This window comes from Zingiber officinale, chromosome 6B (genome assembly GCF_018446385.1).
Source record: "Zingiber officinale cultivar Zhangliang chromosome 6B, Zo_v1.1, whole genome shotgun sequence".
In the NCBI taxonomy this organism is placed as follows: domain Eukaryota; kingdom Viridiplantae; phylum Streptophyta; class Magnoliopsida; order Zingiberales; family Zingiberaceae; genus Zingiber; species Zingiber officinale.
This window is the reverse complement of record NC_055996.1, coordinates 117697093-117713266: the sequence shown is the minus strand read 5'-3', so window position 1 is coordinate 117713266 and position 16174 is coordinate 117697093. Positions and strand designations below refer to the sequence as shown.

The 16174-nt window shown below is 38.7% G+C and overlaps 1 protein-coding gene across 3 annotated transcripts; it reads right to left on the bottom strand.

The window, feature by feature from the left end:
* Positions 1-1881: 1881 nt before the first annotated feature.
* Positions 1882-7200, bottom strand: LOC121989176. 3 transcript variants are annotated; one of them, XM_042543057.1, is made up of 4 exons: positions 6635-7200; positions 3396-3482; positions 2818-3043; positions 1882-2722 (listed from the first exon to the last, which is right to left on the bottom strand). In XM_042543057.1, the coding sequence occupies exons 3-4, from the start codon at positions 3026-3028 to the stop codon at positions 2244-2246; spliced, it is 690 nt and encodes a 229-aa protein (XP_042398991.1). In that variant the 5' UTR covers positions 3029-3043; positions 3396-3482; positions 6635-7200; the 3' UTR covers positions 1882-2243. The 3 variants fall into 3 exon arrangements, with proteins under 3 accessions (XP_042398991.1, XP_042398989.1, XP_042398990.1); XM_042543055.1 differs by lacking the exon at positions 3396-3482; XM_042543056.1 differs by having other exon boundaries at positions 3396-6778.
* Positions 7201-16174: the final 8974 nt, after the last annotated feature.

The window sequence follows — 16174 nt, the reverse complement described above, 5'->3', positions numbered from 1 at the left end:
TAAAGATCAGCACCAACATCAGCATATTGGTGTTGGTCTTTAAAGACTAGCACCAATATGTTAGTACTAGTTTGTGTAAACCAGCACCAACGTGCTGGTGCGTAAATCAACACCACTGTTGACAGGGGCGGATCAAGTAGGGGGGTGTCATCGATGGTCGCCCCTCCTTGCCGACGGTGGAACCCCCTAGTATTATGAGATTCCACATTAGTGGAGATGGAGGATACCGTCCCTTGTTTATCATGATCGCCCCTTCATACTTGAATTCCTAGATCCCCCATTGACTATTGGTGCTGATTTGTACAAACCAGCACCAACGTGCTGGTGCGTAAATCATCATTACGTTAGTATTGGTTTGCGAAAATCAACATGTGTATATATATATAGACCCTATACAACCGTGGCCGACATCTAACGTGGATGCTCCGACGTGGCCTTTACTCATTTTTTTTATTTCTCTCTCTCATCTTCACATAATTTTTTCTCTCTCATGCATGGAAGAATCTCTCTTATATGTACAAACTAGCACTATCGTTGATTTGAAGCCAGTATCAACCAACACTATATTGGTGCTGGTCTTTAAAGACCAGCACTAATACTGGTTTGAAACCAACACTAGCCAGTATCATATTGGTGCTGAACTTTAAAGACCAGCATCAACTGGTTTGAAATTAGCACCAGGGATCTTTCATGTAGGAGATAGAAGAAAATTGCATACAAATGAGCAAGGAAAATAAAAAAAAAAGAATAAAGGTAGCATCAGAGCATCCACGTTCGATGTCATCCAAGATTATGCAGGGTCAGTTGTGTAAAGTGTGTGTATATATATAATGATATATTGATATATATACTAGTTGCAATTCTCTTATCTCTCTTGCATACAAAATGTCATTGGTTTGTAGAAATCAGTACTAAGGTGATACTAGTTTGTACAAATCAGCACTAGCTGATACTGGTTTGAAATTAGCGTTGATGCTGATCTTTGAAAGACTGGCTGATGCTAGTCTTTGAAAGACCCCCGGTGCTGATTTCAATCCAGCTGGTGCTGATTTCAATCCAGCTGTTGCTGGTTTCAAACTAGCGTTGGTGCTAGTCTTTAAAGATCAACACTAACGTGATACTAGTCTTCAAACCAGCTGGTGCTGGTTTCAAACTAGCATTGATGTTGATCTTTAAAGATCAGCACCAACGTGATACTGATTTTTAAAAATCAGCACCAATATAGTACTGGTTTCAAACCAGTACTTTTGTACAGGAGGTGGTGATGGATTTTACAAACCAATACCACCTTGTATGTAGGAGAGATGCTTACATACAAAAAAGAGAGAAAAAAATTACATACAAATGAGAGGGAAATAAAAAAAATGAATAAAAGTCGTATCAGAGACATTCATGTTAGATGTCACCCACGATTCAAAGTAAAAATTATATTCTTTTATATATATATATAGACACACATCAAATGCCTATATATGAGAAGTGGTATGTTATATATATATATATATATATATATATAGACACACATCAAATGCCTATATATGAGAAGTGGTATGTTGCAAGTCTGTGTTTGCACCAGTGTCCCCGACTAAGTGCAGGTCGAGGCGCACTCAGTCATGAACGCTACCAGGAACAAAGGGCGCGCGCAGCATAAAAATCCCCTATATGAACAAGGACATTTTGTAGATGAGCTTCCGAGGACGTGTTTGAGGGATTAGACAAATAAGGAGGCTGTTAAAGCGTTGATCTGTATGTTAAACAGCTTGATGGTCATGAAATGGATCATAATGGTTACTAATATAGCTTAATACTATTGCACTCGGAGGAACCCTTAGATTGCTGCTCGTATAAATGTAAAAAATGTATTACAAAACAAGAGACCAATAATGTGGAAGGAATTTCTTCATGGTAAACAAGTTCATACTACATTATGGTAGAGATAAAAAGATCTACCACACTCATCAAACAAAAATAAGAATGCACGCAATGAATTCCTCGGAAGGAACAAGGACCTCGCAGCTTTTGCTGGCTTGTTGTTCCACACAAACAGATGAAACAATTAACCATTGTAATTTGAACTCGAGTTACTTGCAGCTCCGTTTGCATCAAAACTCTGATAAAGCTGGCTCCAGTTTATCGTATTGCTATTTTATTAGCAAGAAAAAAATTTGTATTTTGAACGTTCTCTTTATCTATTTTTCACATCCGCCGACGGAAGACTCATTGTTGCAATATGCTGTACACTCTCACGAACAGAGGAGGGAGAGCCTTCCTCTTTCCGACTTCATCCGTTTCTTTTCATTAGCAATAGGCTTCAGCAACCGTTCAGACTCGATTGCAAACTTGAGGGAGGTTTTCAGGCTCTCTAGGTGCCCGACACACTGTCTATGATCAGTACTACTGATAGATTGATTAGTTACATCAATATTCAGTTTTCTCTCGTAATTGGAGCACCACTTAGCTTGCAAATAAGTCAATGATCTCCATGGAGGCAGTGGCATCGAGTTCTGTTTGAGAGAAAATTTTGCAGCATCTACCATGACTTGCAAGAACTGTGCAAGTCTGGGCAAGGTGCCGACATAAACCACTGGGAGAGATCTCAGAAGAGCATCATAAGATGCTACTGCTCTTGCAATTTCAAAGTGACTGCGGAAGTCTATGTCGATGATCAAACGCTCAGAACCTTGAGAATCACTGAGAACTACATCGACATATTCATGTTCCCCTGTAGATCGATTAAAAACACATAAAGATTAACTTTAACAGCTCAAATAATCTCAGGGATGAGCATCCAAAATAATAAAATACAAGTAGATGTACCTCCTGGTACTTTGTCAATAGACTCAGTACCCTGCCATTTCGATGAGCATACAGCTGCATCATAGCCGGAGAGCTTCAAAAGCTTAGCCAATGATTCCCTTATACAACTGGCATTGCATTGTTCTTCCTTTATGAGATAAAGGTCAACCTCACTGACAGAGAAAAGAAGGGAATGGACGAGAGATTGTAAATCACTCTCTATTGGCGTCATACCTCGTTTATGTAACTACAAAACAAATCCCATATATCAATATTTTTGTATACAAACAAAAAGATACATCCACGTTGGATTTTACTTGGGTTACTCAGAGAGAGACTATATTTCATGTTATACTCGAACAGTTTAAGATATATCCACGTTGTATCAAAAGAGAAAAAAGAAAAGATTCCATTAAGACTAAAAAAAAATTTAAAAAAAAAGGCATTGAATGTTACAAAAGAGTAATCTATGAATTTTGGATAGGGGAAATGAATAATCAATTGAATCAGATAACCATAGAACATGACAGAACCGATGCAAATACCTCATTCTTTGGGGAAACAGTCTAACAAAAATGAATTTTTAGAAAATTTTCTACCTCAACTTATATAACTTAATTGTGATTCAAACTACAGATTGATTTGTTGCTGCCTTCCAGCTAAGCACATCCATCTTAAAACCAAATCTGCATTTCATATACAACTCATATTGAAAGAATTGTCATGCCACCACCTTCACAAAATATCTTTAGAAATAGCATATTTCAATTACAAAATAGAAATTCCAAAGAAATAAAACAATGGATTTGGAAAAATGGCATTTTTATTCAAATCCTAAATGATGGCTCAAATAAATAAATAAAAAATCAGGTAGTTGAAAGAGCAAGGTTCAGACTAGTGTCTCTAAATGTTAATTAAACAAACTGATAATAGAAGCAGCTCTCATAATCCAAACTCAGCCAAAGACTTCTAGATGGCTAATAAAGCATAGTCCACGAGTGAAGATAAACAAGCCTCCTCGGGACGGTGCAGTGGTTAAGACATAGGATGTTGCCACATGAGGTCTTGGGATCGAAACTCGGTGCGTCCGAGGATACCTTTCCCCATGCTTTGACCACTTGCACTAATGGCTAGTAGTCACCCGTGATTTACCTCCTCCATGTTGGCCTAGGGATAGGTTAGCGGGGGTGCTGGGGGCGAGCAAATCGCCTTTTGCCACACCAGTGAAGATAAACAAACAAACAAACAAAAAAAGACTAGGAAGAGAAACAAATAGCAGAATGCTATTCCAAGATTCAGAAGCATCTGAGGAATCATCCAGAAAAGCAACTACAAAACAACCTTACTGTAGGAAATACTTCATACAGAAATGTTTTCTAAAATATTTATGATCAGCATGCATATAACTCATATAATAGCAGATACTTATTCAGTTGGATCAATTGATGCCTTTTAATTCGAGCAATGGGTAATCTATATCTACATCTATATATATACAAAGGTTAAACCAATATAATAACTATACCTACTTTAGTAGCTATACCTGAATTTAAATGTACTAAAACTGCACCCATTTTTCACCTAGAAATTTTAACAGCAAGATGAATGTACTACATACTTACAAAGCCTAATATGTATGAGCTCTTGGTTCATGTTATTTTACATTTAATCTGACTGTACTCTGAAGAGACAAAGCAGAAGCTAATTGCTTTGTTATCTGAAAAGAGATTAGGTTTGTAAAAGCATTTCTAGATAAGTTTTGCCACATCTGTGAAGTGAATATCAAAGAATTTTTCATCATGCAACAATGGGAGGGGTTGCTTGTCTCAATGAAGGCCCTACATATGCACATGTGGACATATTTATGGTGATACATCCCCGTTAACTCACGCAGAGAAGCAGCAATTCACCTGCGATCAATGGTTGATGCGGCAACCACAAGGGCTAGCGGACTTGAAATGAAAAAAGCAACAATTTGTAACATTTAACATTATTTGACACATTGTTTTAGTTATTTAAGTGCTTTTGCTATCATTCATTAGTTATTTTTTTACTACTTGTTTTTGCAAACCGGATATATTCTTTTATGCATCACAACCATGTTGTCTGGCGTCAACGTGGGTACAAGAGAGATAACCACCAAATCTGAGTAACAAAGGATAAAAAATTGCATTTTTTTGTTGTATAAATATTATTTGCTATAGTAATGTACGATGTAGTGATCTAATAAGAAACTTAATTGGTCTACAAAATAAATTACAATCTCGGATTTAGAAAATTCATGGTTAGCACATGAAAAAAGGGGATGACTTGATCTACACAAAAAAGAAATTAGGAATTAGCATTATATAATACAGTTATTAATTAATTCACTACAAAATTAAGCTTGATATTCTCTAAAGAAGAATGCAAATTTTCAGATGAAAATAAAACCTAAATTTGTAAATAGAATATTAAAAACAAAAATTCAATTTGAGAAGCTTAGAATATAAGATATTTATTAGATATAAATAAATGACAACTAGTGTGATTTGATAGTGTTTTCAAAATCAAAATGAGCAAGGAAATTCAATCAATTAACAAGGATCTGAAGCCAAATTGGTCTGATTCAGTAAGTACAACAATTTTTGTTTAGTAATATTGTATTCTGAAATAAGTAAAAATAGACACAACCATCAATTCTCCATTTGATCAAAAAAAAAAATCTCACGCCCCATTTAAAATGCAATGTTTTTGAATGTTTATGTCATATAATTAGCAGTCAGATCATTGAATCAAGTATGAAAGTTTTAAGCCCCCATGGGTTAACGCAATTGGAACCTGCATGAATGATTGCTCCAATAGATCTTGGAGTTAATTTCCAACGAGTGCAAAATGCCTTGTCTTGACCTCCCCATGCAAAGAGCCACTACTCTAGGGCAAATGTCCTTCATGATTTACCCTTTCCAGAGAGTGTGGGGCTGCCTTGGAAGGGCGTTAAGGTGACGGCTTCATCTTTTGCTCCCGTAAGTATGGATATTCTAAGAATAACTAAGAACTTTTTTTATGGGCTAAATATTTCTTTATGATCTAATCATCTAAACCAGGTTTGTCAGTTTTCACTTTTATGTGTAAAATACTTCTTTATCTGTTTCCTATGATTGATATTAGCAATCAACATCAAATTTCTTTATCGCCTTTTTGCTAAATTATTCTTTTCAGCAACTCATGGTTCTAAAAAATCCTTGCTTGGGTTGCATAGTTGACAACCTAGAAGGATTTTGAAGGAGATTGCAAAACGACATTATATGATTACATATGACATATGCGGTCTTCATATGCAGTTAAGAAACTGTATTTGGTTCAATCAAAGTGAACCAATTGATATGAACCCCTAAGCTTACCTTATCTGGTAGCTTGTACCTTGTAAGTGTTAACTCATACATTTATTTTTCAAGTGATAAATATTCTAGATATGAAGATGAACTATTTTTAATATTTTAATCCTGACCGAATATGCCAAATGATATAATTTCCAGCGCACTTGGGATGTGCTAATAAAGTAATGAATCTAGATTGGCAACTAAGCAGTTAATATTGCGAAGTCCAAATGATATGCAGGACTCACTTCGTTCAAAAGGATTGATGCATAAATAGGCATTCAATTGCATCCGCGACTAATTTTTCTATGATTAAAAGCTGATTTAACCCCCAAAGATTAGAGTATTCTTATGCTAGTTATAGACATAAACCGTTCTAAATATTTGAAAAAACTATAATAGTAAGTAAAATATAATCAACAACAAACAAATAACAAAAGTTAGATGAAATAGAAACCATAAGGATTTCAAAAACGCACCAGAACTTTTTCAGCAAGGTGAGCAAGATCAGAGAAGCCAGAATCACTGTCGCTGCTATACCGTGAATCGGCACTTCCGCTTCCGCTCTCCCAGAATTCACCCACCATCAGAGCCAAATCAAGCTCGTTCTCGTGGCTGTACCCACCGATCTGAACTATGAGATCCCTGGAGGAAGTGCGCATCCGGAAGTCACCGTCTCCGCCGGCATACCGGGTCCCTGGGGACGCAGCAGGGAACCGCGGATCCAGCAACCAAGACCCCACCTTGGTCGGACGACGCCGACGCGCTACCTCCGGGTGTGATCCCGCCTCCCCTAGGCGAACCCCAAATTCCCGAGACAACAACATCGTCAATTACTCCTTAACCCTCCCACAAACCCTAGCTTCCTCGATCCAATTTCTGAAATCGTCCGATAAAAATCCCAGATCACAATCAAAACCTGGAGATCGGATCTTTAATTCACCTCCTGCAAGATAAAAATAGCGACGAAGACGATTCCGCCGAGACGTTGTGCGATCCAAATGGAAATGAGTTAGGCAAAGCCAAGAAAAACACGGAACAAAACGGAGGCAAAGGTGAGTTGAAGCATAGTTCTTAAATAGACTCCCAGCGGAATCTGAAAAGACTAAAACGCCCCTTATCCATCTTTAATTAGAGATGGTTAACACCGCAGATAGCGAGTAAACACCCGTACCTCTCGTAGGACAGCGTGCACGAGCTAAATCAAATCGAGACCGGTTGTCCTCCATCCAACCGTCAAAATCAGTCACCAGCATCTCCAGATCCACATGGAGACAGCAGGCACCCAAGCTGACCAGTTGTCGCGGGCGGTGGCGTCGGAGCCACCAATGTTGACGATGATCTAAAAATAAAGAAAATGACAAATTTGAAGTATTTAGTTAAAAAATAAATAATTTTATTAAGCAAAATTGCCCAAGAACGTGGGTGTTTAGGTAAAAATGAATTATGCTGATGCAGGCATTTCTTGCCGACCAAGTCAGGAGCGGTCCAAATCAGTGAACCCGCGCCTCCTCGTGAGTAAATAATGCGTGGCCCGCACGGAATGCGACCGGGTCGAGTCAGAGGGATGGAGCTGGACCAGAAGCAGCCTGGAAACCGCGGGCGGCGAGAGCATATTATTTGACAGGAGAATATGCCCCATCTCATATTCTGCAGAAATTAATGTCAAAAACTTAAAATAAAATATTTATCTACGAATTTTGTTAGCACATGTGTTATAAATTTATGTTATATTTAGTAAAATTTAAATTTAAATTCTGCAGAAATTAATGTCAAAAACTTAAAATAAAATATTTATCTACGAATTTTGTTAGCACATGTTATAAATTTATGTTATATTTAGTAACATTTAAATTTAAATTTAAATTGTGTCCAGTTTGATCCTAAGGCAGCGGAACGATATTGAATAAAAAATTTATCTCAAATAATATAAATAGTTCAAAGGACATCTTTTTTTAAAAAATAAACAAATTAAAAAAAATCCCACAAAATATTCTATATCTAAAATATTTTTTTATTTTAATATTGTTGTAGTACAATGTGAAATTTTAATTATTTGATTTTAATCAAAATTAGAATATTAAAATATTCTTTATTAACTTATCTAAATTATTGAAATTTTATTAAAATTATTTTAAATTGATTAAAATCATTTTAAAAATAATTATAAAAGTTATTAAAGTAACTATCTAAATTTTAAATTATAAGCAATATTAGCTACTACACAACTATAGATAAATTATAAAACTTAAATTCTAAACCTAAATCTTGAAATTTTAAAATCTTAAACTTTAAATTTTAAATCTAAATATTATTATATCAAAAAGTTATTTATTAATTTTATTTAAATTTTATTAAAATCACTTGGTTAAATAACTTTAAAATATATATAGAAAATAATTGCTAGAATTCTAAATCTTAAACTCTATCATATCAATTTTTTTTTCAATTATTTAAAATTTATTATTTTTTTAAATTTGTTTAAAATTATTTTAAAATAGTTATATAAGTTATTATTTAGCTAATATAATTATCGAATTTGTTTGACATAACAGAAGCATATAATAGATTACAAATTCGAAATGAATTGAGTTCTTGATATAACTCAATCGATGTTGTTGTAAACTCCATAAACTACGAATATCTCGTAATTGGGATAATTGTCACAAGTATCAAACTATTACCACTATTTAACAATATCTCAACCCTCGACCCAGTGATATGTGACTGTGAACAATCAACTCGTTCCGCAAGCAATCTACGACAACATATAGCAATCTCCCTTCCCCACTTTTCCACCTAAAATCCTTTATATACTAATGCATATTATGGAGATAATGGGGATGAGGAGGTTACAGATAATGGGTCATGATTTCATGATCCATCTTTGCATGTTGATATGCCTTAATGTGGGCAAATACCAACATCTCCTACTTGCATACGAGGGCTTGTCACTGTCGTTATTAATCACAATTCATGTGATTCATCCTAGCACCCCACCAGGCTTTCACATAGGATTGGATGTCGTGCAACTAACGAGTCCACCTACAAACAAAAACTTCTCTAGGCACCTGTTAGGATGCTTGAGTAGTCACTGTTAATACTAAAATACAAAAGCTCATTGTACCCCATATCCAAGACTAATTATATCCATCAAGCTACTTTCCTCAATGAAAATAATCCCTATATTTAGCTCAACCTTGTATCACTGTTATGTTCATCCCTACATAGATGATCATAAAAAATCAGTCGGTGATTACAAGATAATGATGCAATGTCAATTGGTCTTCCTTTACCCAAACTTGAATCTATCAATTTCAACCCAGCTGCTTTCTTAGATCTGTCCCTCAAACTTCAATTTATCTTCTCGGCCATCGGAAAACAAACTAAAGTAGCAAATACTAAATTGGGACCTCAAGAAACAACCGAAAGTAATAAGGGCATGTGAAATCCCACCTCAAAGATGTCGGATCTCACACAGTAGGACTTAGGGATATCATGTTTTTATCTCAAGTAATATAGATCTCACTATCCCTAGTCATTTTATCACACATTATATGAAACACGTGCTACAGTATTATTCCCTCATCTCTTAAAGGGTATATGTCAAATTTCTCAAACACTATGCAGGTATGAGACTCAGTCTACACATAAGACTTTATTCAAAGATTTCAGAGAGAGTACCTCAAAGACTATATCACAAATGGCAGGTGATATATAAGATCTCATAAACTGGCTTCTTACATGCAACATGGATGTAGGTATATTCATGTTGGTCATGTCACATATGACCTCATCCTAAACACGTATCAAGGCGACTTAAGTTCTAGCAAAACTACTCTTATAACCTCTTACAGCTAAAAAAAATGTCTCATCTCCACTCTCAGAGGTGGTCACTCATGTGAGAGAGTCGACCCTACCTGCCGACATATATAATTTCACAAAACATATATATGATAATCAAAGCAAGTTTATAAGATGTAAATGTGACTAATAATGCACAAGTATCATATATATAGTTAATTAATAAGCTTCAATGTCATCAATAAAGTACAAACTGAGAAATTTCATAAGATATTCAAACCCAATGACTCTCTTTGTCCTATAAAGGGGTCTCAAGATATGTGTTTGGTAAAGGGGTCAGTTACCATGTTTAGTGTCGAAATCTACTTGACTGTCATTTCACTCTTCTTAATGATGTCTCTCACAAAATGATATCTGGTGTCTATTCATGTATTTGGTTCTACTATGAAACTTAGGGTCTTGAGTATATGCGATAGCGACTTGATTATTATAATAAATTATTACTGGCCTCCCACTATCCACTACAACTCCTAAGTTATCTAATAATCTTTGGAGTCAAACACTTTCTTGAACTGCTATGGAGCAAGTCACGAACTCAACCTCCATTGTAGATAGAGCAACACAAGTTTGTTTCTTAGTTCTCTATGAGATGACCCCGCCATTAAGCAAGAAGCTAAAATCCTTTGTTGATTTTCTCTTGTCAAGATCGCCTCCCCAATCAACGTCTGAGTAACCCACACGGTGTATGTCATGCCCCGGAGGAGTCCCTGTCCGAGAAAATTTCGGCAGCATCTCCCCTGTACGGCGGACAATCTGAAACTTTTCTACATCCTCACATACCTCAGCCACATGCGGCTGGAATAATAACATGTAAATAAACCATCACCACGCAGTTTATATAAATATAAGTAAACCAAAGCAGTAATACCATGACTCAAAATCAACCCTACTCAACTACACTCGTAAAGCTCAAATCCGATGAACTCACCTCTTCTGCCGTCCAGGCAGGCATGTAGTAGAATAAATCCAAATCATACCAAAAATCCATCAAACGATATGAATCCATACAATATCCATAAGTAAAACAATACAAGACTAAAAACAAAGTCTGATAGAGAAACTAAGATAAAATAACAACTCAAGACCAGCAGAGGACTAGCACTACGTGCAGATGGGGACTAGCGACTGGAACCTCAACCTGAAAATATCAACAATGGAGGCGGGGTGAGTCCAACACTCAGCAGGTACAACTGATATGCAAAGTAAGGAAATAACACCTAGCACTAATCATGCGTACAGTCTCCTGATGTAATAAAGGTGAATACAAACTGAAGTAAACAGGAGGATACTGTACTAACCAGGACTTGGGTATAAGGACAAACAGTCCGAAAGGTATAGAAGACCTGTATGTATGTCAAACATAGGTATCCAAACAATATGCAGCATATAAATGCAGCAAACACAAACACAAGCAATAAATGCATCATGCATATGATGCCCATGTCATGGTCACCCCTGACGCCAGTCAGCCAACTTACAACCAAAAGTGGGACCGAGTGGGTAGGGCTGTGACGACCGTGCACTCTGCATCACTACCCCTGATGAGTGACTGAGTGGACGGGATGCTGTCGGAGTACACACATACTCCTACCCCAAATCATAAATGGGGGAGCGCAATGCTCTCATCTCCCGGTACACTATGACGGGGAGGGATCTCTAACGTGCTACACGCTGCGTCACACTACCCCTGAGAGGACCAACGGAGCATCGAAAGAGCAAACTGACGTGCTACCACGCTGCGTCACGCTACCCATGAGCGTCACAACGGAGCACCGAACAGTGATGAAACTGGCAATGTGCTCGACAATAATGGAGCAATCTATCACATAGCATGCAATCATGCGAATGGTGCATGACACTAAGCATGGTATTATACTAAACCGATCTATGGACATATAATGATGTGCACCATAGTGAACAAATCATATCAAAGTACACTGATCAAATAAGATATCAAACCTAGGTCCTGAACATGGTTATATCACTACCCCTAGGAGCATGTGTAATTAGGTACATAACCACACGAAATGCAAAACAAACAATCAATCAAGCAGGTAATCAGGTAGTGATTAACCGAAACAAATGAGGAACATAATTAATGCAACTTGTTAATTTCATTACTATGCATATCAAAGACAATAAGTCAAAAGTACCCGCCTCCAATCGAAATGGTCCTGTCCGACAAATCGAGATACTCGTCTCGAATCAAAGTCCTGTAATAAATCGTATAGTTTAGCTAAATTTAATTATAAGCAAAATAGCTAAACCAAAATATTTTCCTTCAAGAACCCTAATTAAATTGAACTCAAAATCAATTAGGATTAACTCCATTAACCCTAACGATCAAAGTGAACAACATTTAACCATGTAAATCCAAATTCACCACAAAGATCAGACACCTGATTCACTAATAGGGCAAAACCCTTACCTCTAATATCGCCGATCTGCTGTATCAAGGATCTGAAAAACCAAAAGGTACAGATCTAGTGATGATCCACAGTAAATATAGGACAAGAACAAAACGCAAGATCAAGATCTAAACCCTCACCTTGCTATCACAATACCGAATCACTACTGCTCTGAGGAGGAGGCAAGGCTCAGAGCTAGGGCATGACCTTTGTTTCTAATATACGCCCTCAATCTGGCTGTGAAGAAGGTTGCAATGGTCAACAATGTCACAAGGCGGCACGGGATCAACTCTGGTGGTCGGCGACAGTGCTAGGGCACGAAAGGGGCAGTAACGCGAGGGGAGAAAACCTCACCACTGGACGGCTAGAGAACCGGTGCTAGGGCTGAGGAATGCAAAGTTGTGGCCACCGGAGAGAGATGGTGGCCGTTGGCTTCCGGCTAGGGCACGCGGCTGTGGCCCAAATCTAGGGCAGAGGGCGTCGGGAAGGAGTCTGCTAGGGCACTCGAGATGGAGGAAGAGGTGGTCTCGGTGTCAACAGAGGAGAAGAAGGCCGGCGCTGCTCAGCGTCGGAACGGCGGTGGCACGCGTGAGGAGATCGGAGAGGCGTTGGCGGCGTCGGCACCTTGGGCTCGACGCTGCTCGGCGTCGGGATAAGGAGAGAATGTCGCGTCGCAGGAAGGGAAGGAGAAGAAAACCACCGCGGCCGGCGGTTAGGGCAAGCCGACGTCGCGAGAGCTCGGGAGGAGAAGAGAAGGCGCACAGGGAGAAGAGGGCTCGGGCGCAAGGCTTCGACGAGGAGAAGAAAAAAAAATGTAAAATAAAGGAAAATAAAAGAAAAAGGAAATGTAATTATAAATATTTCCTCACTTAAATGGGGTAGCCTAAACAGGTTTTTTTTTTTCCGGGCCCCGTTAACTTGTCCATACGAGCTCCGAAAAATTTCCAAAAATTTCGAAAAATTCCCTTATTAATATTCGCCTATTTTCGGTATTTACATTGTAAATTGTCTTCTCCGTAACACAAGGATAAGTTTACAATTCCTTTAAGATATCAAAAAATCCTTTTCACTACTTTCCAGTGACCCCTTCTAGGATTAGCCTGATATCTGCCTACCAGCCTTACTGCATAATATATGTCCGATCAAGTACACATCATTGCAAACATAAGACTTCCAACTGTACTGAAGTAAGGTACTCATTGACCTTACTTCTTCCTGAGTTTTAAACATATTTCCATACATAGGCCTTCTCCTTTAGTGATCGGAGTGTATATGAGATTACTTTCACTCATCCCAAAATGTTCAAGAATTTTCTTAATGTAGGCCTCTTGTGAAAGAACCAACATTTTTCTCGAGTGATCTCTCTGGATATGTACTCCAAGGATAAACTCAGCTTCACCCATATCTTTTATATCAAAACTAGCTGACAACCATATTTTAATAGTTATTAAATACTTAATGTTGTTTCCAACCAATAGTATGTTATTCACATACAACGATAGAATTACAAAAGAGTTATATAACAATATAAGTTAGACACAATTATCCTCCTCGACCATCGTAAAATTGTAAGATAGCACCTCCTCGTAAAATCTTAGGTGTCACTATCTGGATGACTGTTTAAAACCATATATTAACTTTCGAAGTCAACAGACCTTATCTACCTAACCTACTAGAACAAACTCAGGGGTTGTTCCATGTAGATCTCCTCATCTAGATTTCCATTAAAGAAAGCAGTTTTAACGTCCATTTAATGTAACTCCAGATCCAATGTGCAAGATTAAATAAACGTAACTGAAATGCATGTAGTCATCTATAAACGTATAAAATGTAGGTCCGGTTGAGCTAGAGGGGGAGGGGGTGAATGACTCACTTTGATTTCTTGATTAACTTGATTTTGCATAGCGGAAACTTGAAGGCAATGCTAACTCCTTGTATTTACTTGGTATCTACCTCCTTGAGATTGTTAGGACCAAAAGTAGCTAGAGGGGGGGGGGGGGGGAATAGCTCGTCGCGTTCGCTCGGTGCTCGGCGTTGCTTGTTTCTTCAAAGATATGGCAGCGGAAAATACACAAACAATCACACAACGCTAACACGGTTGGTTTACTTGGTATCCACCTCACAAGAGGTGACTAATCCAAGGATCCACACCAACACACACACCCTCCACTAAGTAAAACTCTCCTTTATGGTAACTACCAAGGGCGGAGAAGCCCTACAAGACTCAATACAAGAAGAGAGGGAAAGGATACAAGAAATACAAGCTTACAATGAGTATAAACCCTAACCCTAGCTTCTCTTCTTGGCTTTGATCCGCCTCTTGACTTGGAGAACTTCCAAGATCCTTCAAGAACTGGCGATCTGAGCTTTGTGAGTGCTGTGGAGGAGCTGGCGAGAGATCTGGAGTGAATCGGAGAAGAGATTGCGAAGACAACGTTCGCCTGCGGCTATAAAGCCGACGCAACGGTCGGATCCCGATCGATTCGAATGTTCCCAATCGATCGGGGAGGCTTTGGATCGATCCACGGATCGATCCAGAGCGCCTCTGTGCTCTGGGAAAAACGCCTGGATCGATCCATGGATCGATCCAGCGCTTATCGCGCGAAGCAGCCGCGTCCCAATCGATCCACTGATCGATTGGGACATCTGGATCGATCCACGGATCGATCCAGAGGCTCTCTGTTCGCTAAGGAAAGGCCTGGATCGATCCACTGATCGATCCATCTCCTGGATCGATCCACTGATCGATCCATCTCCTGGATCGATCCACTGATCGATCCAACACTTGGTTTTTGCCCAAAACCAAGTACCAAGCCTCTCAAACCAACATCCAGTCAACCTTGACCCGTTGGTACATCATGCCTAGCATCTGGTCACTCCTTTGACCTGCTAGGACTTCCCACCAAGTGTTTGGTCAATCCCTTTGACCCACTTGGACTTTTCTATTCATGCCAAGTATCTGGTCACTCCCTTGACCTACTTGGACTTCCACCAGATGTCCGGTCAATCCCTTTGACCTATCTGTATTTCCTCGTGCCAAGTATCCAGTCAATCCTTTGACCTACTTGGACTTCCCAACACCATATGTCCGATCGTCCTTGATCCATCTGGATTTTCCCTTGCCTGGCTTCACTCACCAGGACTTTCACCTAGCTTCACTCACTAGGGTTTTCCATCTGCCTAGCTTCACTCACTAGGGCTTTCACCTGGCTTCACTCACCAGGACTTTCACCTAGCTTCACTCACTAGGGTTTTCAATCTGCCTAGCTTCACTCACTAGGACTTCCCTTCTGCCTGGCTTCACTCACCAGGACTTCCATTCTACCTAACATCCCAGTTAGGACTTCCCAGTCAAGTATCCGGTCAACCTTGACCTACTTGACTCTTCTTCAATCAATTTCTTATTGTCAAACATCTAAACTCAAACCAAGACTCAGCTTGGTCAACCAGGTCAACCTTGACCTGAGGGATGTTGCACCAACAATCTCCCCCTTTTTGATGTTTGACAATACCACAATAACACTTACAATACCACATGTAAGTTAGGCTAATCCTATAGCCTCAATCTTCATGCCACCAGGTAATGAACACATAAATTAAGCTCTTCATTCTCCCCCTAAGAGGGCACACTCCCTCTAGGTAATGAAAGCCTAACTTACACCCATTCACAGGTCCTTTCATTCTCCCCCTATTGGCACACATCAACCCATCTTTGGGTACACATCAACCCATGCCCCAATTTTGGGT